Genomic DNA, 24923 nt, shown 5'->3' with positions numbered 1-24923 from the left:
AAGACCAACATAACTGAGTGCTTTCTAGAGTAAGAAAAAAAGCAGGTGTTAGGGTTTCTGAAGCTTGAGCGTTTCAGGGAGATCAGAATGAGAGTCTTGGCTCTCCTACTGACTAGGAGATTGCCTTTCAGTACTTCCTTTACCTATCCGGTCATATGTAATATGGAACACTAAAGTCCCTACCTTCTAGGGTTGTAAGAATTACACAGGAAACTCAGAAAAACTCTGGTTTTAATGGGTTGGCATATAGTATGTGCTCAGTAAATAGTAGCCATTGCTGTTACTATTCCAAGATCCAAGATTCAGTTATTTAGGTTAAAATTCATGACTGCCGTTACTGACTCTGAGGGTGACCCTACCATTGTCAACCTCACAGGGCGCTGTTCATTTCCTAGGAGTCTTGGGGAGTAGCTTGCATTCATGCAGCAACACCGGTGCCAGTAATATTCTAAATACCCACCGTGTACTGAACTGATGTAGAGGCTAATGCCATGGGTTTAAAAGATGATCCCAGTCCCACATCTCAAAGGAGTAATGATAGGTGATTTTAGAAAGTGCCTTTGTCGGGCTCGAGGGTAGATGCTTCATATTTTAGGCTTGAAGAGCCATAATTTCAGCATTTCACTTAAAAAAAAAAAAGATTTATTTATTTATTTGAGAACAATAGAGAGCACATGCGATCAGGATGGGGACAGGAGAGGGAGAGAGAATCCTTAAGCAGACTTCCTGCTGAGTGAGGAGCTGGGTGTAGGGCTTGATCCCAGGACCCTGAGATCATGACCTGAGCTGAAATCAAGAGTCAGACCCTTAAATGACTGAGCCACCCAGGTGCCCCAAGCATTTCACTCTTTTTTTTTTTTTTTCTTAAAGATTTTAGTTATTTATTTGACAGAGAGAGATCACAAGTAGCCAGAGAGATAGGGGGAAGCAGGCTCCCTGCCAAGCAGAGAGCCCAACACGGGGCTCGATCCCAGGACCCTGAGATCATGACCTGAGCCGAAGGCAGAGGCCTAACCAACTGAGCCACCCAGGTGCCCGCCAAGCATTTCATTCTTAAAAACCAACCCACTGGTATAAGCGTAGAAGCTTACACAAAAGGTAAATCAGATTATGAGCCTTCATGTCACAAAAGGATTCCTAGATTCGTAGATCACTTGAGAAATTATCTTTTTGAAACCTCTCATTTTCCTACATCATTGGAGTGCGGACCAGAGGGTGGGTGACTAGCCCAAGGAAACATGTCAGTAATGACAAGGTCAGGACTGGGACACGAGTGTCTTCGATTTCTGGTGGAATATGATTCTCTTGCCAAAAATAGCACATCTTTGTCTTTTTAACCTGTTCCACACCTTTCTCAACTCTGTTCAAGTTTCCTGTGGCCCATGGAACCGGGTGCCTATGGGAAACTTGCCTTCCAGAAGAAAGACCCATCTGTCACCGTGAATTTCATTGACAGAAGCTAGAAAATGCATGCCAAGGAAGCCTCTTTTCTCAGTATCTAGCCTCTGACTCTCTGTGACTGTCCTCCTAGCTGTTTAATCTTTGGAAATTTCATTTATTTTTTGTATCAAACTATGAGTTTCTGGCGCTAGGCTCAATATAGAATTCCACCTTTGCTTTCTTCTGCAGAAGTCAGAACGTGCATTCAACTTGTGATAGTCGTAGGAGACCTATGTCAGATGGAACCTGTTTTCTTCTGTGTCATATGGCGAGACCACTGGTCATTCATTACCTGTTTAGTGTGTGGGACATAGGACCAGGCTGTAAGATCAAGTATAATTAGAGGAAGTAGCTTCATGTAAAAGAATTATTTTTTTTTTTCGGTGTGTAACATTGGGGGAAGTCCTAGGTGTTTAAAACAAGATGAAACGTAGAACCCGAAATAAGAAAAGCCCTTCGTAGCAGAGTTGATCCTACTCTGATTAGGTGGTACTTGCTATCTTTGCTTTTCCTAAAAATCTGCTTATGATTAATGACAGTCCTGACTCAAGATTTAGAACATTTTTTACGTGTGTGATTTCCATGGTATTTTGGCTAGGTAAGTGAGAGCCCGAGGTTTGGCTGAGCTGTGTCCTTGTTAGAAAGGCACAGCATGTAAATAAGGGATGGACTGACAGGTGATACAGAATGTGATACTTTCAGCGTAATGGAGGGGGTCTGCCTGCCAGAATGACCAGACTTTTCAGGAAGAGCACAGAAGAGCAGGTGGCTCGCAATTAAAAATAGAAGTCAATCTAGAGCCTTGCTCCTCAGAGTCTGGTCCAAGGACTTTGGAGCTTATTAGAAATAGAGAATCACAGGGCTCACCTAGACCTGCCAAGTCAATATTTGTGTGCCCGATAAATATAGTGTATTGCTGTGGTGTACTGGTCTGGATTTTGGCATCCACTGTCCACAAAATTGATTGTATCATTCATTTTCCTCAATCCCCAGTTTCCCCTCCAGTCTTGGGATGATGAACACAATCCCGAGGCATGGCTTTCCGGGCCCTGTCTCTGGCACCCTTCCTGTAGCCAGCTGCTTTCTAGTATCGTTCCGTACGCAGGACTCTTCATGTGGTATGGTCATCTCTTCCTTCCTGTCCCCTATTAGACTAGGAGTTTTTAGATGCTAGAGGATGTCTTGCCTTTTCCTGTTCCTGGAATATTGTTCTCAACAAATGACCTTGAAAAGGTGGGTTGAATGCACAAAGGACTAGAATGACTTGGGAACCACTCAGAGGAGTGGTGCCGTGGGAGCCCCCTGGGGTCCCTGAGCTTCTTGTTACTTATCTCAAAGAATGGTGGCCTGAACCCTCCACATGAGTGGACAGGGCGAACCAGCAATGGCAGCCCAGCTTGGCAGACCATCAGAACTGTCAGTGACTTTTGGGGAAGTCCAAGAGGAGGATTTCTTCAGGTGGGAGTGGTCTGGGAAGGCCTCTGGAGAAGGAGGGCAGAAACTGGGTCTTGGAGGATGGGGGAGGAGCGGGAGGGCCTGGGAAGGAGGAGCAGAGAGCATCGTGTGAGCAAGGAATCTGAGGGGGCACCAGCCGCAGATCTGAACTGGGAGAGATGTGCGGGTTCTAGGGTCGAGTTCTAGAATGTCATCAGGCTCTCGAGGCCAAGGCTGTGGTCATAGATGGTTTACATAGTGATGCTCGCACGCTGGCATGAGCTGGGGGAGGCATGGAGGGGAGAGAAGTTTCCCGCAAGCTAGAAGAGAGAGTGACCGAGACTTTGATCTTTGCAACCCAAGTTCATCCCAATAGAATTTTCGGAGTTCATTTTTGGAGGAAGAAATGAATAAAAGAAGGAAGACACAGCTAAGGGTTGAAAAGAAGATGATGTCCCATTGCCCGTGAAGTTTTGTAGAGGGAAGGCTTGAATGGACCTCATCTTTGCTTTTGAATCCCACATCCCATTTAAATTACATGCAAATAGGATGAAGATGAGTGCTAGATAGCCCTTCGTCAGTGACTGAACTCTGGATGTATTTGAGTGGCCAAGGGAAAGACTATCTAGAAATGTTTCTGCAGGAGGGAAGAGAGGCAGTGTGCGGGCTGGGACCAGAACCGTGTTTAGGCCAGGCAGCCATTTCCAGAGGGAAGGTCAGTTAAAGGAAAGGGAGGAGGATCTTGGGTCAGAAGGACGTGGCCATGATGGGAGACCCTTGAGGGAGGGAGCAAGAGAGGACATGAACCTGAGCCCCGAGCTGAAGCCAGGCCAAAGATGCCGCTGGGCTCTGAAAGTAGATAGCATACCAAGTGAATGGATGCTTTTCGACATTCAAGTATGAACATTTGCGGTTCAGAACATTTGTGTCACCTTGATGCCTGAGAGCCATGAGTTGGTTCTAAGCACTGTTTCCCACAACTGTTTTGCTGGGTCCACCCTGGGCTCTTGGAAAGGTAACACCCAAAAGTTACTTGTAAACTGCTGGTCTCCCCAATACCCGCCTGATACACCGAAGAGGTCTGTTGTCAACACGACCGGGTTGGGATAGGGCTATCTCTCTTTAGGCCAGGTCACTCGGGTGTCCAGGCTTTTTGCCAGTCCAGGCCACCTACACCCATGGGACGTTCTCAGCTGAGAGCATGCTTAGCCCGAACCATCACCCCACTGAGACGGCTCCTTGGGACTGAGTGTGCCCCAGCGGGCAGAGACCCCTCACACCCGGCCTGGCCCTCCGATCCCCTGTGCCTGTCAGCTGTGCGGTTTTGGGGAATGGGACAGTGGAAGAGGGTCAGGCAGGGGTGTAGAACTTGTCAGACCTGACGGTCATTACCAGAATTACCTAATGCTGTGTTTCTCTTCTGCAAAGGGTACCATGCCAGTGGAAAGGATGCGAATGCGCCCGTGGCTGGAGGAACAGATCAATTCGAATACGATACCTGGGCTGAAGTGGCTTAACAAGGTACGTGTGCTGGTGGCCGTGTGTGTGTGTGTGTGTGTGTGTGTGTGTGTGTGAGAGAGAGAGAGAGAGAGAGAGAGGTACTTACTAAAAGATGAGCCTGGAGACGGCCAAAAAGTAAAATTGTGTTATTTGTGTTCAAAATCTTATGCTTGTTAATTACAAAACCAACCAACCTAAAATGATCTGTGTTATTCTTTAATGATTCTGACCCCCTTCCTTCTCTAAATGCCTCTCTTGCTTCCCCTGGCTTCTAGGATTGGAGAACATGGAAACTCTGGGGTTCTGTGTTGGGAAGGAAACTTCTTGGCTCTCTTCTCAGTATTATCTGGGTAAAGAGAACTTTCTGGTTTTTTCATCTTAAAAAAAAAGGTCTCCTTTTTTATCACGAAACACGTGATGTGGTCCTAAGAAAGCAGGCTGTCATTTACAACCCTCCATGTATACACACACACCACACACACGTACATAGATCCTCCCTTACTTTACCAACCTCAGACTCTCAATCGAATTGATCCTACCTGTTAGAGGAGTGAAACAGGGAGAGAGTGGTTGTCAAAATGAAGAACACCTGAAAATATATAGTTATCACCAGAAAAGCCACTAATATATCACACCTTCTTGAAAAGGGCCCAAGGGAGAAGCTTCTCTCCCACTACCAGGAATATCACAGCTCTTCTGAGTAAATTTCTTTTTCCTCTTCTGCCTCCTCCTCATTTTCATCTCAAGGACCCGATGAATAATTCAGCTGGTCAGGCTTTCTCCTCGTATGGCGTGCTTGAGAGCCTCGAGCCTGATTGTGGCCCACTTCTAACAAGTGTGGAGGGTCCTATAACATTGTGCTTACTCCTATCTCTCCTGGCTTTGTCTTATCTTTTCAGATATCTCTTGAGCCTTATCTCTTTTTCCCTCACACACTTATTTTTTTTTTCACTTGTTTTAACTGGAATGGTATTGTATTTGAGTGCATCGGTTTCAGTGGGTCCTTTTCTGAAACAAGGTGGGGGTAACAAGTGAATGGAAATAAGTAAACCATATGGTCTCTCCATGGGAACTGGCCCCTTATCTTATGGTCTCTCGGCAAATAGTTTCTTTTTCTAGGCAAGCTATATCCATGGCGTTTCAGATTTGTATCCTGGAGGAGTTTTGTAATTAGCCTGCTCCAAAGACACAAACAAGAAGTCAGGTCCGGTCTTGGCCTGCTTGGTTAGCAGGCCACAGGTGGTGATACAGGAAGGGGAGGGAAGACTGTCGTCAAGGAGAACTGAAGAAACATAGGGTACTTGATAATGATAATAATCATAAAAATTAATGCCTATGAAGTGCCAGGTGCTCCTCTAAGTGAGACACGTGCGTTGACTCACACAATCCCCACAATGGGGGAGATGCTGTGATGTTTCCCATTTTATAGACAAGGAAGCCAAGACACAGAGACATTAAGTAGGATTATATATATATTTTTAAAGATTTTATTTATTTGTTTGACAGCAGAGATCACAAGTAGGCAGAGAGAAAGAGGGAAGCAGGCTCCAGAGAGCCTGATGTAGGGCTCGATCCCAGGACCCTGAGATCATGACCTGAGCTGAAGGCAGAGGCTTTAACCCACTGAGCCACCCAGGCGCCCCAAGTAGGATTATGTTTAAAGAACAAAATGGCATCACCTATATTGATTTAGAATGTGGCATTGAAACAGAAGTTCCTGGTTTCTGAAGAGAAGTAATTTTTTTTTTCCTTTTTAAAAAGTACATCCACCAATTTTGGCTGCCCTGATGCAGGGGCAGACTTACCGTGTCATCGCGTCCCCTGCACGAGAAGGCACTTGATACGGTGCAGTTAACTGTCCTTCTAGTAGATTGAATTGTGCCTCCCCTCCTCCCTCCCCCCTCCACAAACGATATATCCACACCCTAGGCCCCGGAAACTGGATGTGAGCTGACTTGGAAAAAGGGTCTTTGGAAAAGATGAATGATCTCAGGATTACCCCGTAGTATCTAGCTGGGCCAGTCCAGTGACGAGTGTCCATGTAAGACAGAAGAGCAGAAGGCCGCGTGAAGACAGATGTTGAGATTACGGAGACGCAGCCATGAGCCAAGGAATGCCTGGGACCACCGGAAGCCGGAAGCATCTAGCAAAGATTGTCTTTGCAGCCTCTGAGGGGAATGTGGCCCTGCCGACATCTTGATTTTGGATTTCTTTATAGCCTCTGAAGGGAATGCGGCCCTGCTGACATCTTGTTTCTAAATTTCTAGCCTCCATGCCTGTGGTAGGATGGATTCCTGTGGTGTAAGCTGCCTGCTTTGTGGCAGCTGTTAGGAGAGCTCTGGGAAACGAATGGACCCTCTTATGGTTGCTTCCTAACCGGGACTCTCCATTCAGACACCTTTTCTTCCGTCCTCTCTGTCCCTGTTTTTCTGATAACGACTGGAAAGGGCGTGGGAACACTTGGGCCCTCGTAGGTGGCCCTCCTGGCCCCTGGCTTGTGAGGTCTCTTCTAGCGGTGGGGAAAGGAGACCCCTGACCTACCTGGTCTGGCCTCAACATGAGCGGACCATGGCTTCAGCGGATGATGCGTCTCGTGAGGCCGGGGGGCTGGAGCACCGGGGGACCGGTCAGGCAGGCCGTGCACGGGCCTGGGCGGAATGTGCCTGTGGCTGTGTCTGCACGCGCAGGCAGGGCTGTCCTGGTCACTGTGGACATTTTCTCTCCATACCTACACCTCCTCAAGCCATCTTTTTATAGGTTTCTGTTCACTTTGGCTTTGGTATTCTTCTGCCCATGTAAAGATTTCACTGGAAACCTTACTGTTATTTCCTTCTTCTTCTTTTTCAAGATTTTATTTATTTATATGAGAGAGAGTGGCCAGGGGGTAGAGGGAGAAGGAGAAGCAGACTCCCTGCTGAGCAGGGAGCCCGATGTGGGGCTCCATCCCAGGACCCCAGGATCATGACCTGAGCTGAAAGCAGACGCTTAACTGACTGCCACCCAGGCGTCCCCTATTATTTCCTTCTTACTCAGAAGCGTTCTGCCTAAGAATCCCCGATGGTGTGTTGAGTGGTTTGAGGTCTTTGTAAAATCTCTTCTCCCACTGAAGACTGGTTTTGTTACTCACTTAAGCCTCAGCTGCCTTGTTTGGAATGTGTTGGTGTTGGGGTGAACTACTCAATGCTGGATGGCCGCAGTGGGTGGTCCAGGCCTGTCTTGAATGTTGCTGCTTGCTGGCTCGGTGCTAGGCCACCTGAGGAAGTTTTGGGTGAGCACTGTTCCATGAGTAAATGGGAGAACAATGTGTACTTGAAGAGGAGCAACATTGGATACCATGTCTTTGTTCTGTGAAGATAATTGGACTTAAGAACATTGGGTTGGCAGTTGGCATGTTTCTGTCAAGTGGAGAGTCCATTGTATCTGGGACATTCTTAGTAAGAGACAAATAGGTGGTTAATAAATGCCTTAAATTGTTCTCCATCTGCATGCTGCAGAGGACAGTGATGGCACGTGTCCTCTGAGGGAGAAGTGAGGAAGTTCAGCGAAGATGCATTAGCACAAGCTCATGCAGAAGGCCTTGGCTTGGCCCCGTTACTTTTATTATGAGTATTTATAAACATACATGGCAGGTTTGAATTGTCTAATGACTAGAAAGAATAGTATAGCATATTCTCATGTGGTTTCGAAATTCACATCCAGATTTAAAGATTATTGACATTTAGAGTATTCATGTGTGCGGGGGCATTTGGAAACAACTCTGTGACAGCATATGTCTGTCTGTAAGACTTAAGGCCATTTTCTGTATATTCACAATACCATTATCAATTGACTAACCATAGATTACTCCTCATTAATCATAACTTTTAATATCATCACCGCACACCCATATTCAGCATGCCTTTGTGTTCCCCAGAGTGTGTTTTTTACAATTGATCTGTTCAGTCAGAATCCAGAGAGGGCTGTTCAGACTTGAAGTATCTCCTGATTGTCCTTGATTATGAAAAGTAGCCTCTCCTCCCCCCCCCCCCCACTTCTTGTCTTTGATTTGTCGAAGAGACCAGGTCCTTTCTGGGTTGGTCCAAATGCTTGCTTGTGATTTCTCTGGGGCTTTTCTTGAGGAATGAAGGAGGCAGCCACAACCAGGTTCATTGTTTCTCTTAGAGCTCTGATCAATTTCCCCTCTGGTTATTGACGTGCTCATTGCATATGGGAGATCGGACTGGACCCCGGTGGCCGAGGCCACTCCTCAGGCCTATGGCGTCACCAGGTAGTTTCAGACCTTATCCTTCTGTTCACTCTGAAAGCAGGCTCACACTTGTCTAAATGTTAGGTCATCTCAGAATAAGGTGAGGAGCCCCAGCAAAAATAGCAGAGTAAATTGGAACATCTTCTAAACACTGGGGGAGAGAAGAGGCAGAGGAAATGAAGAGAGCTAGTTGCCACTTAGGGCCAAGGTATGTTCTGCATTCCTCAAGACAATCGTAAATGTTCTTGTCAACTCAAGCACTGCTTCTCTCTCCTTCCCTCAGGTAGGCACAGTTCTCTCTCTATAAACATGGGTTGAGTCTAGAACATGCTGTCCCTCCAAACATGGTGTGAACAGCCTCTGTGAATGGGGCACGCAGGGCTTCTGGTAGCACAGACTGATGGCCCGGGGTCCACACAGACACAGAGCAAACGCCGTCACCATCCTATAGGACACACTGATTGAAGACCAGAATGTTTGCTGCTCAGAATCTCTTCCAGTTTTATCTTCTTTGTCTTTCAGCACCATCTTAAAAAAAAAAAAATAGAGAGAGAGAGAGAGAGATGTGATATGTTTAGTAGCAGTTTATTTTTTTGCAATATGAAAAACTAGTTAAAACTTACATGTATTAAGGAGGGCACATATTGCATGGAGCACTGGATGTGGTGCATAAACAATGAATCTTGGAACACTGAAAAGAAATAAAATAAAATTTAAAAAAAAGATAAGGAAGAAAAATAAATTCTATTATACACCCCCCCCCCAAAAGTTACATGTGGTTTCTGTTTAATTTGCCACTTATCTATTTTTGAATGTGCAGTTTGGTGGATTTTTCTGCTCACAATGTTGTCTACAGTCATCGTCACTATAATCCCAGTATTGTTATCACCCCAAAAGGAAACACTTGGCCATTAAGCAGTCACTTTCCATTGCAAAGCATTTCACATCCTTTCCTTGTACAAAGGCATTCACTAATCTGCTTTCTGCCCCTTTGGATTTAAGTGGAACTGTTCACGATGTGGCCTTTTGTAGAAAGCTTCTTTTACTGAATGTGACGTTCAAGATTCATTCGTTTTGTGGCACCTGTTAATACTTCATTCCTTTTTGTGACTGAATAATATTCCATTTTATGCATGTACAATATTTCCTTTATCCATTCATCAGTTGGTGGACATTTGGCTAGTGTGAATAGTGCTGTTTTGAACATTCATGTATAAATACTTGTTTCAATGCCTATTTATAAGTCTTTGAGTGAAATTACTGGGTCATGTGGGCATTCTGTGTATAACTTTTTGAAGAATAGCCAAATTGGTTTCCACAGTGTCTATGCTGGGCGACATTCCCACCAACAATGTAGGGAGCCTCCAGTTTCTCCACATCATTACCGCCAACTTATTATTTAATTATTTAAATAATTTAATCTAGCCACCCTGGGGGTAGGAAATGGTATCTCGTTGTTGTTTCAATTGGCACTCGCCTGATGCTTCACAATGTTGGGTGTCTTCATGTGCTTATTGGCCATTTAGTTATCCTCTTTCGAGAAAGGTCCCCTCAGACCTTTTGCCCAGGAAAGATAATCTGTGGATGCATGGTAGATAATTGCTAGGTTTGGCTGCTCTGTTTGTGGGTTTGTGATTTGGGCACAGTTGCTGTGAGACTTGTTTTGGTAGGTGTGTGTGTGAGAGCATGCATGTGTGCATGTAACAGCACATGTGCAAATGCTTAAAAAAACCTACTTACCAGCATCAACTTTGTGTTTCATGAGCTAGACTTCAGATCGTGTCCCCTCTGAACTCCCCTGACCTACAAAAATGTGCAACAGCAGGTTCCATAAAGGGTCTGCCTGTTTAAGTGTAAACTTTTAGATCTGGTCGCTCTTTCTGGAGAAGTTTCTTTCACTGAAATAAATTTATTTTTTTCATTTTCACGTGAATATCAAAAACTGCCTTAAATGATTTTGTGCTCTGATTTTCATCTGCGTTAAAAAATAAAATTTCCCTCAGCTCTTGGCTGATCACTGCTCTTTGGAAATGGCTAACCTGAAACCACGCTATCTCGGTGGGTGAGGCAGACTGAATGAGGAGGGGTTTATGAAAAGTCTCTTGCTTTCAGTTCTTTATTAACTGAGTTTTAAACAGTTTTTGGGGAACTCTCAAATATTCTGAAATATTTTTAGTTCAGGCTTCTTAGAGGCATCAAGTCCCTTTGGGATCGGTTGGGATGGTTTCTATCTTTTGTTGTGTGAGAGACCAAAGTGGTGGAAAATCCCTACTGACATTTTCTTTCCTCCCCCAGATCCCCATACCTAGAAACTACCTGAACTACCTTTAGGGCTTAAAAATGGACCGTTTTCCTGGGCTTGGTTTCCACAGAAGTCAAGACAACGGATGTGTCATAAGATGAGAAACCTCAGTCTGACCACTGGGAGACAATGTATGGTGTGATATAGTGATTGAACATGGATGGGATCACGTGGCCTGGTTTTGAATTCGGATGCTTGCTACCATCATTTCCTTGGCTGTAGAATCTAATTCTGTTCCTCAGTTTCCTCACCTGTAGGGCAGAGATAATGACGTCCATGGACTCTGTAGATTCTTGCAAAAAATGAAACCGAGACCACATGAACACATGGGAAGTCACATGTAAAGTGCTGTGGGAAATCACTAACTGCTGGGACTGGTGGGAGAGAGCTGGTTGAAGAAGTTGCACATGAGTGTGACTTTGTTTCCAAAGCACTGGTTTCTAATCCTGTGTTTAAAGGCCAGGGCTGATGTAAGCTATTTTGAGTTACCTCTTGAGCAGTAAAAGAGATGGAAAATGGTCTGTTGTAGAAATTGTACCAAGAGACTTTTCTAAAAAAGTAATATCTCCACACATTTAATACATCTTTATTTGCATTTCTTGCTGTTTCATGCAGGGCAGTAGACCCAGTCTTTTTCTGTTGGCTGCACAGTAGATTGAGGTGTTTGATCTCTGTGGCAGTGACCTCGGATAACCCTGATTTCCCTTTAGGAGCACAAATGGGTGTAATTTTGGAAAGTTGCCCAAGTTTTAATTTACCTGATTTACCTAAGGCAACTGGTAACAACGATAACAATAAGCATTAGAGGTTTCAGTCAGTGGCCAGTTCCCTGTGGTCCTTTAAGAAAAAATGGCACAGATAACAGGACACATTGGCATATCCCAAAATCAACTCCTCTGACCTTGGAATGCATTCCTATTCTGCCAGACTCCACAGGACTCTGAATCTCTTCCGAATGGGCTGTTGAGATCTAGAGCCCAGTGGGGGAGGTGGGTTTGGTTCCTACTGGATTTTACTGGAGGCGCCCCGCAAACCCAGTGTCACGTAGGAGAGCATCTTACTGGCTAGGATGTAAGAACCTTCTGCAAAGGTGGCCTGAACCCCATGGCTGTGGGTTTTTTTTTTTTTTTTTTTTCATTTTTTACTTTTTTTTTTTTTTTTTTTTTAGGAAAAGAAGATTTTCCAGATCCCTTGGATGCACGCGGCTAGACATGGATGGGATGTCGAAAAAGATGCGCCCCTCTTTAGAAACTGGGCGATCCACACAGGTATTAAAGCCCCCGCATGGGGGCACAGAAGCAGACTGTTGTTTATTGTTGATTTCATGCCTTTTTTTTTTCTTTCTTTTAAAGATTTTATTTATTAGAGAGAGTGTGAGAACAAATGGGTGGTGAGAGGGGCAGGAGAAGGAGAAGCAGACTCCACGATAAGCAGGGAGCCTGGCGCAGGACTCCATCCCAGGACCCCAGGATCATGACCTGAGCTGTAGGCAGACGCTTAACTGACTGAGCCACCCAGGCATCCCAGTGTCTTTTCTTTTTTCTTTTGCTTTTTGGAGATATAATGGACAAATAAAATTGTAAGATAGTTAAAGTATACCATGTGATGATTTGACGTCTACACTACGACAAGATTCTCCCCATCAAATTAATTAACACATCTATCACCTCTCATATTTACCTTTTATTATTTTTGGTTTTGGTGAGAACGCTGATGTTCTACTCTCTTAGCAAATTTCAATTACACAATACAGTGTTAACCATTGAAAATATTTTCTTTTTTACTATACACATAAGGCTTATGGCCTTGTGAAGACAGCTCTGAAAAACCTGTGGTGTGTCCCCAGGCACAGCCAGGACACGGGGGGCATGAACTTCCTCACTCCGAAGGGATGCTTTGCTCAGAAGTGACACTTAGTCCTTAAATTTCCTGTGAATGTGGGGTTCTGATCATGTTCCCCATAAACTTATTTGTTCTGGAGTGGTAAACTTGCTTTGAATTTCTCTCTCCAAAATGTAGTCAAGAATATATTTATTTATAACAGAATTTAAGGAGGGAACGCTATTTACAGGAATTAGACTTTTTACTAATATTTGAGAGTTTGAAGAAAAAGGGACACTCTAGTTGCCTGGGCTTGAAGACTTCCCCAGCCTGCCAGCTTTCTCTGTTACTTACATTGCCTCTCCATTCTACCATGATTAGTTTTTTTCTCAAGCTGTTAGGTGAGAGCTGGGGTGACCAGTTTGTCCCAGTTTGCCCAGAACTGTCTAGGTTTTAAAACAAAAATTCTCACATCCCAGGAATTCGGTCTCGGTCCCGGACAAAGCAGCATGGCTGGTTACTGTAGGAGCCTGGAATTAAAAAGGGATGTGTGCACTATCTGGTCAGCAAGCCTATATGTTTCCAGAAACTTCTACGCTCTATTTTTCCCTGCTCTTTTTCTTAACCTTCATTCTTTTGGCTCTTTTGTTAGGAAAGCATCAGCCCGGAGTAGATAAACCTGATCCCAAAACATGGAAGGCGAATTTTCGATGTGCCATGAACTCCTTGCCTGACATTGAAGAAGTCAAGGATAAAAGTATAAAGAAGGGAAACAATGCATTCAGAGTATACCGGATGTTGCCCTTATCTGAGCGACCTTCAAAGAAAGGTAGATATTTACTAACTAAAACAACGGTTACGTCATATATATTGTAGTATCTCTGTGGTTTCTTTATTTCCACATCTGTGGTCACTCCGAGGGGAGAGCAGTTGTTCACATTGTGGGTAATAGTCCTCCCCTTGCCTGGCTGGGGGAAGTGACCGTCAGGTTGCTGAAGGCAGTCAGAGAAACTTGGCTGTGTGTGGGTGAAAGCACGTACAGGTTCATTGAAAGTTCCAGAAAGAATCGAGGGGAAACTGTTTTCGGTATGTTCCTCATGAATTAACCCCAGACTGTTTTTTGTTGCCACAGGAAAGAAACCAAAGACAGAAAAAGAAGACAGAGTTAAGCACATCAAGGTAATCTTTATTGTTCAGAGAGAAAGCTAAAGTTTGACCATATTAATGATTCCTGTTCTGTCTCATAAAAACAAGCAACGTGATCACTGTGAAGTATTTCATCTTTCTTCTTTGGTCCTGTGTTGTATGTGCTTTTCATGTCTCCTCTTCGGCTTTTCCCCAGCACAGACTCTGGTACCTGCATCCCCTGCTTAATCCAGTGTCATGGAGCAGTTTATGAATGAAGTCGCAAATTCACACTGAGCTGGACTCCAGCCTCCATCTGGTCTCCACGACTGTTGCCAGCTGGTCCCCTAGTTCTAGCTGAGCTCCAGCAACTAGCTACAATCTGATGATATCATGTTTTCAGGCTCATAAATAGACCTTAAAGTCTATTTAGTATTATATACTTATGTTAAAATGTATCATCTCCATGTTCTGCATATATTCCATGACAGGCCCTAAGGCTGGGGACACAGAGTTCTGTTCGAACAACACCCTGTCCGTGTGGTTCTCTCTAGTCTCTCTCTGCCCCACCTCAGAACTAACTCTTGCGACTCCCCAAGTCTTTCCATACAGATGTGTGTGTATGTGTGTGTGTGGGCGCACATGTGTGTGCACGCGTGCAAGCCTTTCAGTAGGCTCTGTGGTCTGGAACCCCCTGCAGTGTGAGGGTCTTTGTGCCTACGTGGCATGGCCTTGTTAAACAGAGAATAGCCAGATACCTGTGCTAAATTGAGGATGAGCTTCAGTGGCTGACCGGAGAGCAGACACTACACTCCCAGCCCTACAGACCCGTCAGATTGTCTTAGGGCTCAAGGCACTCGGTTTACAGATGGAGAAACTGAGGTTCGAGGGAGTTGAGTTACATGGGTCCAAGGGTGGTGGCACACATGGCCAAAGTGGCATGGTCCTTTAGAACTGAACTTAAAGGTGATGCCAACTATTCTTTTTTTTTTACTTTTTTAAAAAAGATTTTATTTGTTTATTTGACACACAGAGAGAGATCACAAGTAGGCAGAGAGGCAGGCAGGCAGAGAGAGGGGGGGAAGCAGGCTCCCCACTGAGCAGAGAGCCCGATGTAGGACTCAATCCCAGGACCCTGAGATCATGACCTGAGCCAAAGGCGGAGGCTTAACCCACTGAGCCACCCCGGCACCCAGTGCCAACTATTCTCATTCCTAAGCCAGAATCGCTGTTGGAGGAATAACCCCAGCTATCCAGACAGCACTGTGTTTAAAAACAAGCCAGTTAGTCCCAGTAGACAAAACACAACAGTATTTACTTCTGAAATAAAGGGAGACTTGTGACGGTAGATAGAATTTGAGGGGCAGCTGAGATAGACTGTTAAAGTTTCGGAAATGCTCATCTTCCCGTCGGAGTGGAAAACAAATACTTGAGCAGAATATTTCAGAACTGACATGTCCACTTTCATCCTAAATATTTTTAGTTTGTGACTTATTTTAAATACAGCACAGTACTGAGGCCCAATTTTGTTTTAACATTTTTATTGTGGAAAAATTTTATATGCACAAGAAGGAGACAGCTGAGGAGAATTTGCCCGGTGGCCATCACCCCAATTTGCACATTAATAGCTCGAGACTTTTTTGTTTCAGGAGTGGGTGCCACCATCCATTTCCCTCCAGCCCATGAGAGTGGCCGATATTCAGCCATTTTTGACTCAAACCATTTCGTATGGTTCAGCGCACTATTCTGAAGCAGATCCCATATTATATGATTTTTTCCCCAATTACTGGTTCAATTCCCTTCAGAATATGGATACTCCTTAAAAATAACACAGCAGCATTATTGCAGCTGAAGAATTAACAGTAATTCCTCAGTCTCGTCAAATATTATAAAAAATAGTCAGTGTTCAGATTTCCAGTTGTCTCATAAATGATGTCATATTTATACAGCCTGTTTACTGGAATGAAAATCCATGTAAGGTTTCACACATTGTGTCTCTTACGTTTTATTTTATTTATTTATTTTTTTTTTAAAGATTTTATTTATTCATGAGAGACAGAGAAAGGGAGGCAGAGGCAGGGGGAGAAGCAGACTCCCCACTGAGCAGGGACCTCGATGTGGAACTTGATCCCAGGACCCTGGGATCACAACCTGAGCTGAAGGCAGATGCTTAACTGACTGAGCCCCTCCAGGTGGCCCTCTTAAGTTTTCTCTTAATCTGTAGGTCTCCTTTAACATCACTTTTTATTTATTTATTAATTTTTTAAAATATTTAATTATTTGACAAAGACACAGCAAGAGAGGGAACACAAACAGGGGGAGTGGGAGAGAGAGAAGCAGCCTTCCCACTCAGCAGGGAGCCCAACTCGGGCCTTGAGCCCAGGACTCTGAGCCAAAGGCAGATGCCCAACGACTAAGCCACACAGGTGCCCTAACATCACTTTTTAAAAAAATTTATTTTTCTGGGCACCTGGGTGGCTCAATGGGTTAAGCCTCTGCCTTTGGCTCCGGTCATAATGCCAGGGTCCTGGCATCAAGCCCCGCTTCAGGCTCCCTGCTTAGTGGAGAGCCTGCTTTTCTCTCTCCCTCTGCCTGCCGCTCTGCCTACTTGTGTTTTCTATCTCTCTGTCAAATAAATAAATAAAATCTTTTTAAAAATTAATTTTTCCTTGCAATTGAAAAAAAAAAACCCACTAGTTATTATTTGTATCAAGTTTCCCAGAGTTGGGATTCTTTTCGGAGGCCTACACTTTAATGAGTATTATTTAGTCAGAAAAGTATGACTTCCCCACAAATAGGTGACTTGGAAGACTTTGCTGCAATCTTGAGTATGACTGTGTCGTATTCACTACTATTTTCATAGCATCTAGCTCAGTGCCTGGTACAGAACAGATAATCAGTACATATTCGATCACTAAGTAGATGCATAAGTAGAGATAACGCGTGAGGCCAGAGTGGGGTGTTACATTGCAGCACAGATTTAATTTCCCCATCTCAGTTCATAGACAGAAGGGAGTAGCTGACGTTCGCCAGCAGCAAACCTTGCTCAAACATGCCTTCCATGCCCCATCGAATATCAGATCCCACAGTGAGAGAACACCATCCGTTTAGGTCTGTCGGAGCAAGAAAAACTGCTTGCGGTGAGACCATGGCCCACACTTGATGACAAGGCACATTCTGTTTCAGGGCTGGGGACATCCGGGAAGATGCGCCTCTTCTAGTTGATGACACGGGCTGTTCTCATAAGCACGGGATGTGGCGGTGTCTTCCCTATGGCCGCACAGTTGAGCAAGGGGTGGAAGGGACAGCCCCAGGTGAGGCTTGGCCATGGTGGCCCAGGGAAGCAAGTGAGAGCCCCCAGCAAAGTGTATCCTGTGAAATCCTCCGGTGACAACAATGTGGTTAGTCCCTGAGACTTGTCCCTCAGAGAGACATTGTCCCTTCAGCAGAAGGCAGGCGGTTCATCAGAAAGAAGGACAGCCTCACTTCGGACTTTAAATCTGCTTGTATCTGTCCCACAGTGTGGCCTCTGAACGTAGATAAGGCCAGTAGCCTTCCCAAGCTCTGTGGCTCCCGACAGTGAATGCCTTTGCATTCACAAAATGTTTCGGTAGAACGTTTCCTAGGGGATCTCTCCAACTTATCCGGAATTGTACAGTTGAAGGATTTTATCCTTCCCGAGCTATTAATACATTACTTTTTGTTGTCACAGTGCCCAGGCTCTGAGTTAATAGGTCCCATGCCAGTGTGTGACAGGGGAGACTAGATAGGCTTCTTCCACTGAGAATGTTGGTCTTCGATGTAGGAACAAGGTGGGAAATTTTCCTATTGCGACAAACTCTTCCCAATCTTCATTCAGTTCAAGTTGAAGTTTTAACTAGCAAATGAGGTTTAGAACCTGTGGGCTAAGTGTCAGAATTTTTCTGAGGTCACTCAGGCAGTTTATCTCCATGCTGTAAGTTCCCTCAGCAAATCGCTTCCCCCGAGACTGGGAAACCGAGGCCCACTGGCCATGTAGTAGGGGCAGAAACTCTGCCTCGATATTCCTCAGTGTTCTCTGTTGTGAATATATGTGCTCTGAACTCAGTGTGCTGTGTTTTACTTGAACCGGGCCTTGCCTATGTGGAGGTAACTGCCCATCTAAGGAAATAAGACTTAAGACCCAGGAGAGCGGACAGTCCCATACTGTGTGTTTCAAAAAAAAGGTCACAGAGGCCAACATCAGTAAAAAGAGAAGGGGATAAACAGAGGAGTGGTAGCTGACATTTTTGAGCCTCTACCAAGTTCTGAGCTCTAATTAATATGTCATCTTGCTCTTCCTGGGATGGGCTGGTCATCTCCTGTTTGTATATGAGGAATTGGAGGTACAGGGAGGTTGAGTAATTTTCTCCAAGGTAGCACTGCTGGGATTTAAATCCAGGTCAGTCCAGCTCCAAATCCCACACTCTTTCACCACACCTGGTGCCTCTTGGCCTTTTGGAAGTGGTGATACCTGAGCCAGGCTTTGGGGCATGGATGGAGTAACATGGCAGTCAGCGCCATGGCGGTCAGCACCAGGAGCATGACATAAAGGCCGGGAAGTCAGAGTTGCTGTTTGGTCTTCCCGGGATGAGTCAGGAAACTGGCTTAATTAGAGCAGGATTCAGTGTGAGGCAACAGTGGGAAACAAAAGACCGTGGGTGGGGAGGGTTAGAAATGAATAGTTCCTGGCTCCTAGGATTGTTTGACAGTGAAACATGTATGCTTTGTACCTATAACGTGCTTCCAGATCAAAGCATTGGTGCTGTGATGGGAACTGTATTCTAGGAGGGTGTCTCAGGTCACCTGGGAGAGAGCAGGCCGGTCTGTATTAGTTCTGAACCTAGACCTCTGGGTCAAAGTTACAGAAAAGCAGGTCCTGGTTTTTAGCAGAACTTTCTAATCAAGCTATTGGCTCTAACGGTGACCTTGAGCTGGATTAAAAGCAACATGCTCCCCATCACTATCCAGAGACCACCTCTCAGGGCTGGTACTGGAGCGATCCCATCATTGGTTGGAAGAGGTATTCAGTTTCCAGACCTTAATCAAATGAAAACAGAGACTGGCAGCCCGCTTGAAACACAGGCAGACACAGAGCTGCCCCGGATGGAGCAGGAGAGAGGGCCCGCCTGCCTGCCTGCTTGGGGCTGCTGCCTCCTTCCGCTCTTGGTGGCTCTTGGGGGTACGACTCAGAGCTCAGCCCGGAGGCTCGGTGGCTGAGTAAACTCGCGGGATGATGTGAAACGAGGCTTGGTTGAGTTCCTTGGGTAAGAGCCGTGCACAGTGGAGTTGATGTTTAAGGGGAGGAGGTCTTTCTCATGGCGGTAGGACGGAACGGAGGGGCGGAGAGCGCAGTGCAAGTGTAGATGAAGTTGGGGGCCCTCGGAATGCAGACAGGGAGATGTCGGAGAGGATGCGGAGGGTGTAGACAGCAGCAGATCAAAGTTTCAAGCCTTATAGAAGGGACAGGTGGGGCTGGAGCATGTTTTGTGGAGGAGGACCTGAGTTTAACTTGGAACGTGTTGAGTGTGAATGACAGTGGGATCTCACGGGCCCAGAGTTCGGGTAGGTGTGGGGCGGCGGGTGTGCGGTCAGGTACTCAGGAATGACCCCGGGGGCCTTGACAGTAGAAAAAGAAGAAGAGAAGCTGTATGAGAAGAACACGAGCCTCAAGGACAAGATAAAAAGGTAAAGGAGAGAAGTTAAAGGGAGGTTTGGAAGGTTATAATGAGAGTAGGAAGAAGATGAAGACAGTCTAGTTCCAGGGAAGAAAGGGAAGGAAGATGTCGTAGGACTGGGCAGGAGGCGTCAACCTATCTTACTCGTGGCCCCATGGTGAGGAGTGTACAAACCCCCCACCCCACCCCTCCAGGCCACTTTTTACTTTTTTTTTTTTTTTTAAAGATTTTTCATTTATTTATTCATTTGACAGACAGAGATCACAAGTAGGCAGAGAGGCAGGCAGAAAGAGAGGGCGAAGCAGGCTCCCCGCTGAGCAGAGAACCTAATGCGGAGCTCAATCCCAGGACCCTGGGATCATGACCTGAGCAGAAAGCAGAGGCTTTAACCCACTGAGCCACCCAGGCGCCCACACTTTTTACTTTTTTTAAGTAGGCTCCATACTGAGCTTGAACTCACGACACTGAGATCAACACTTGAGATCAAGAGTCAGATGCTCAACCGACTGAGCCACGCAGGCGCCCCACCCCCAGGCTACTTTTATGAAGGCCAGCGGGCAGCCTGAAATTTTAGTTAGTAGAGAGCTCTAGAGATCTCCTTCAATTGGGCTGCAGAGAGCCTGGCTTTGCACAGATGAATTAGGGCATCTCTGGCAGCAGGGAACTGGGTTGTAGACAGAAAAGCTCAGACGGCTGCTGTATCTTGCCTCTAGGCAAGGGACATCTAGACAAGGGGCTGTGGCACAGGGATGAGAGTGACTGGACTTGGAGAGGAGGCTGAGTGGCCTTGCTGTCCTCTGACTCGGGCCCACCCCAACCCCCTCCAGCAAGCTCAGCTTTTGAGACTTTAGAGGTCTAAAGACAGCGGCTCCTGCCCTTGGACGCTCTCTCTCTCTCATGCCAGTTTGCTTTTGTCCCAAACCCCTTAAACTGCAGGCCAAAGTTTAGATTCTACACGGAGAAGGAAGGTTCTTGGGCATAAAGATTTGGCAGAGTTAATGCACCACAGAGGGGTCTGAACTTACGCATGGTCTCTGTTTGGTTTTCTCTGGGATGGATTAGAAACCAAAACTAGTTGATTCACAGGAGAGCCTATGTCTAAAGCCAGAAAGGGAACAGAAAGGGGTCTGGCTGAGGGCCGGTCAGGCCAGGCCGTGGTATGGCACAGCAGGGGACAGAGCGGGAGCAGGCACCACACAGGACCGGGAGACACGGAACAGAGAACTCTGTGTGCATGTTCCACAGAGAACTGTGTGCCCTTTTTGTAATTTTGAGTTCCTTGCTTAAAAAACAAACAAACAAACAAACAAAAAAACATGTCTAGTTGAGGCCTGAGATCAGTGAAGATCCTTGTTTTGCACCCTGAGTGAAGAACTTTCGGAGAGATGCTGGCTGTTGCCCCTCATGGGACAGTTCACTACTGTCCTTCCGGAGGGCTAGAACCCGCGAGATGGTTTGCACTGGAGACTTTGGAAGCAACAGGGCATTTTTTGAAGCAGGATGGGAGGAATAAAACCTTGTTCAAAATAGTCCAACGCACTCTCCAGTGGTAGAGCGTAGGGTTCCATCAGAGAAGTAGCGCAGGACACAAGGTCGGGGTGAGGTGGGGACAGCGATGTGGAAAATGGTTCTGTCTGAATTTCTGTTGGGATGCACGCGGGGTTCATTAAGGCAGAAAGCTCCTGGAATGGGCTCATGTCGCATGACTGAAGACCTAGCTCAGTTCTTGTATCTCCTTAGGCTAGAAGTAGTGTGATCTTAGAAAATTAATTTAGTCTCTGAGTCATAGTTTTCTCAAGTGGAAAGTGATAGAAGTATCACTTGCCACTAATTAAACGGCAGATCATGTGAAACAGAGGCCTTCAGCTGAGAGTAAGATAATTTAGGTTTTTAAATATATGCAAGTCTGACTGCCTCATGACTTTTATCAGAAACCTACAAGCAGAATGAGTTAAAAAAAAAATAAATAACTTTACAACAGAAGGAACCCATACAGATTGGGCACGGGGGGGGTGGTCTTGCGACAATTCCTTTAGATGTTCTGTACATGGTTCCTTTGGAGCCATCAAGGAAAAAGAAGTAGCAGAATGAAATCTGGAGCATGTCTGGGGGGTGGGGAGAGCCCTGGAATAGGAGCCCCCGGAGGAGGCAGTGAGAGAGGCAGGTGCCATGAGAAGGCGGAGAATTACGGTAACATGGGACAGTCGCGTTGTCAAGAGGGACAGCACAGTCCTTCCCCCCCTGCTGGATGTCAGTGTGTGGGGTTGGGTGACAGACCTGGAAGACAGGTCCCTGTACTTGAGAGCAGTTTTATTAGCCTCATTTCTTTATGCTTGGGTAGTGGAAAGTGTTAACTTGATAGTAAGCGCCAGGTGCCTGTTTATCTCAATCTTCACGTGGTCCCTGGGAGTGGAGTCCGCTCTGTCCTCAGGTTCCCGCTGTCTGCACAGCCCCGGGAGAGGCTCCAGGAGGCTTCAGTCCGGTCCCGCATCCAGCGCGAGGTGAGGAGCCAGGCTCTGACCCCCGCGTGACAGCAAAGCCTGACAGACGAACGGGCTTGTCACACCAGCCCCGCGGGAGCCTGGAGCTTGAGGCCGAGGCCAGAGGGGCGGCCTCCACCCACCACAGGCTCTAACAGGGGCGTAAGGGGGGAGGAGAAGGGATGGAGACTCAAGTCCCAGGCAGGTGGCTTTTGTCCCCAGAAAGGCCTCGCAAAATGGGCACATGCGGGGTGCTGCAGGAGAAAGGGGCAAAGACTCCCCCTGGGGGCTGGGGGGGCTGGCCTGGGTCCTGGGCCCCTCCCCTGCCCTTTGGTGCCTCTTGTCAGTGTGCGTGTGGGAAAGTTCTTAGGACTGAGCTGTGTACTGACGTGATGTCTTCCAAGCTGAAGTTCTTTCTCATGATGGGAGTTTGCCAGGTGGGGACCATCAAGGAGGAAGTGCTTCCTCTCCTTCCTGTGTGGCTTCCCTAGGATTTTGGGGGGCTCATCCCTGATTCCGGGTAGCCCAGAAATGGTAAGGACACCCTGCATGCCTGAGAGATGCCCACCTCTCTGGGTTTTTCAAATCATAGGCATGTCTACCTCTGATGATCTTCTGCTCCCTCTTGTGTTCTTTCTGCTTCCGTTCTCCATCTTGGTTTCCCAAAGGAGCTGTCCTGTGTGGCTTTTTTTTTTTTTTTGGTCTGACTCGATTGCTGTCATAGATGCAGATGCAATCTTCCCATGAGGAAAAACTCTTCTCGTCAACGTCCTGAAAGTCCATGTGTACCTCAGGACGGGCTTCCCCAAAGTCCCCCAACCCTCTCAGAGGTGGGAGCGTTCCAGGACACTTGACCGGAAGTGAGAGCTACACTAAGGATGAGGAACTTGTTGCATCATTTCATTAGTATGAACGAATAGCCTCTCGGGCTGTCTGGAACATTCAGACAGTCGAAAGGCATTTGCGGGACGCCATGGCTGTGGAGTTGCCCAGCTAGACTGCACAGGGGGAGGTGGCCTTCTGAGCAGTCTGGCTCGTTACCGACCAGCCCCTCAGTGACGAGTGCTCAGGTGGCCAGTGTCTAGGGCAAACCTTATCTGAGGAGAAGTTATTCACAAAGTCTCCCCGGTTTCTTGCTCTTGGCAATGGTGGAGGCAGACCTTTTCCTCCGAAGTTGTTGTAAAGGAAGCTTCTGGAAGCTTTTCTTCCTTAGAAAGCCAGGAGTTGACCCTTTTGAGCACTCTCTCCCTCCACCTGGAAGCTGGGTACGCGGCTCTTCCCACAGACAGTTGCATAGCCCCGCTGAGCCCCCAGACTGTTGTCTACAGGTGTAAGCCTTTCAGAAAAGCTGAGCGGATGTGCTCCTCGAAGGAAAATGAAAGCAGGGAAATACCTACAGGACATTCCATGCAGAAATGTGCTGCTTTAGCTCTGGGCTGATTGAAATTACCAGGGAATGCGTTCAGGGAATGAACGTGACTGTAGCAGTAAAAAAAAAAAAGAACGAAAAAGAACAAAAAAAATTAGACAGAGGGTAGAATTTAAGCTAAGAAAAAGGAGGGGAAAGAAAGTGTTCTCAATTCTTTTTTCTTTTCTTCTTCCTAGCAAGAACCAGTTGAGTCATCTTTGGGGCTTAGTAATGGAGTAAGTGATCTTTCTCCTGAGTATGCCGTCCTGACTTCAGCTATAAAAAATGAAGTGGATAGTACGGTGAACATCATAGGTAAACTGTTTTGACATCTCATTTTTTATCTACACCAGCAGCCCCCTGGGGTCTAAAATTTGTAAAACGTGATTTGAAATAACATAGTCAGTGGGAGGAGGTCTTGGAACCATCTCAAAATGTGAAGTTCCAGCCCCCGGATTTCAGGACTGAAGAATAAAGGCCTTTGAGGACCAGATAAAGGAACTTTTGATGGGTCAGCCTCAAGAAAATAGGCCAAGAGTGACTTCCCAGGAGAATCCAGTAGATGAAATGGGTTTCTTCCGCCCTCATGATTAGCGGTTCTCCATCTTTCAGTAAGCAGTCCCATGGACAAAAGTGTTAATTAACTCTTTGTACTCGGGAACAAGGAGAGGGTCCTCTCAGAACCCGGTCCGTGGCACAATCTGCCACAAAGGTAGAGCTCTTCTTTCAAATGAAGGAACCTCGTACAGACACCTGTGGCCCAAATGGCACACTTTAGTTCCACCAAGATTCTTGAGCACCTTCCACACACCAGACAGTGCTAGAAATAGGTTGGGGAACAGGACAAGCCCCATCCCTAGTTCCGTGGAAGGAGACAGTAAACACTTATGGCCACAGATGACTACCGCACTAGCATGTGTGGGAAATGCTGCAAAGAAGAGAACAAGGGAGAATATCTGGGGCCAGCGTCAGATGGGAGGCTTCTGGAAGCTTCTGGAAGGAGTGACATTTCCTCTGAAGTGGTGGGTGAGGGGGAGCGCCGGGATGGCCTGGCGTGGATCCCCACATAGGAACCTGCTTGGAGGGCTAAGGAAGTCCAGAGTGGCAGAGTGCGGGTGAGCCTGGGGAGAGGGGCACGAAGGTCTGTCAGAGACGAATGAAGGGTGGGGTCCTGGGGACTTTTCCGGCCATTGGATTTTGTTCCCGAACTGCTGGAGGGTGTGTTTAAAAATTTTTTTTTTTTAATTGAAGTATGAGAGACAGTCAAGTTCACAACTGTTTTACACACACACACACACACACACACACACACACACTATAGACCCCACCTCTTGGAGGGTTTCAGGCAGGAGGGGGACCAGAGTGAATTTCATCTCAGCCAGATCCCACTGGGCCACGGCGCTGAGTAGATGGTGGAGGCCTTGCGGTGATCTCATCCTCCAGCACCAGCCCCAGAATCCAGAAGCAGGCT

General features: G+C 46.4%; 1 protein-coding gene across 5 annotated transcripts in view; it reads left to right on the top strand.

Moving 5' to 3' along the window:
* IRF2 (interferon regulatory factor 2) overlaps positions 1-24923 on the top strand; it is an 81788-nt gene that overhangs the window by 37230 nt on the left and 19635 nt on the right. For all 5 annotated transcript variants that reach the window (XM_059384410.1, XM_059384414.1, XM_059384412.1 and 2 more), the window contains 5 exons: positions 4303-4395; positions 12091-12190; positions 13396-13572; positions 13876-13922; positions 23650-23767. In XM_059384410.1, the coding sequence (XP_059240393.1) occupies positions 4309-4395; positions 12091-12190; positions 13396-13572; positions 13876-13922; positions 23650-23767 (529 nt within the window). In that variant the 5' untranslated portion in view covers positions 4303-4308. The remainder of the gene's footprint in view (positions 1-4302; positions 4396-12090; positions 12191-13395; positions 13573-13875; positions 13923-23649; positions 23768-24923) is intronic.

The sequence above is a fragment of the Mustela nigripes genome, chromosome 18 (genome assembly GCF_022355385.1).
Source record: "Mustela nigripes isolate SB6536 chromosome 18, MUSNIG.SB6536, whole genome shotgun sequence".
In the NCBI taxonomy this organism is placed as follows: domain Eukaryota; kingdom Metazoa; phylum Chordata; class Mammalia; order Carnivora; family Mustelidae; genus Mustela; species Mustela nigripes.
Note: the sequence above shows the minus strand (reverse complement) of the source record. Positions and strands in the feature narration are given on the sequence as shown.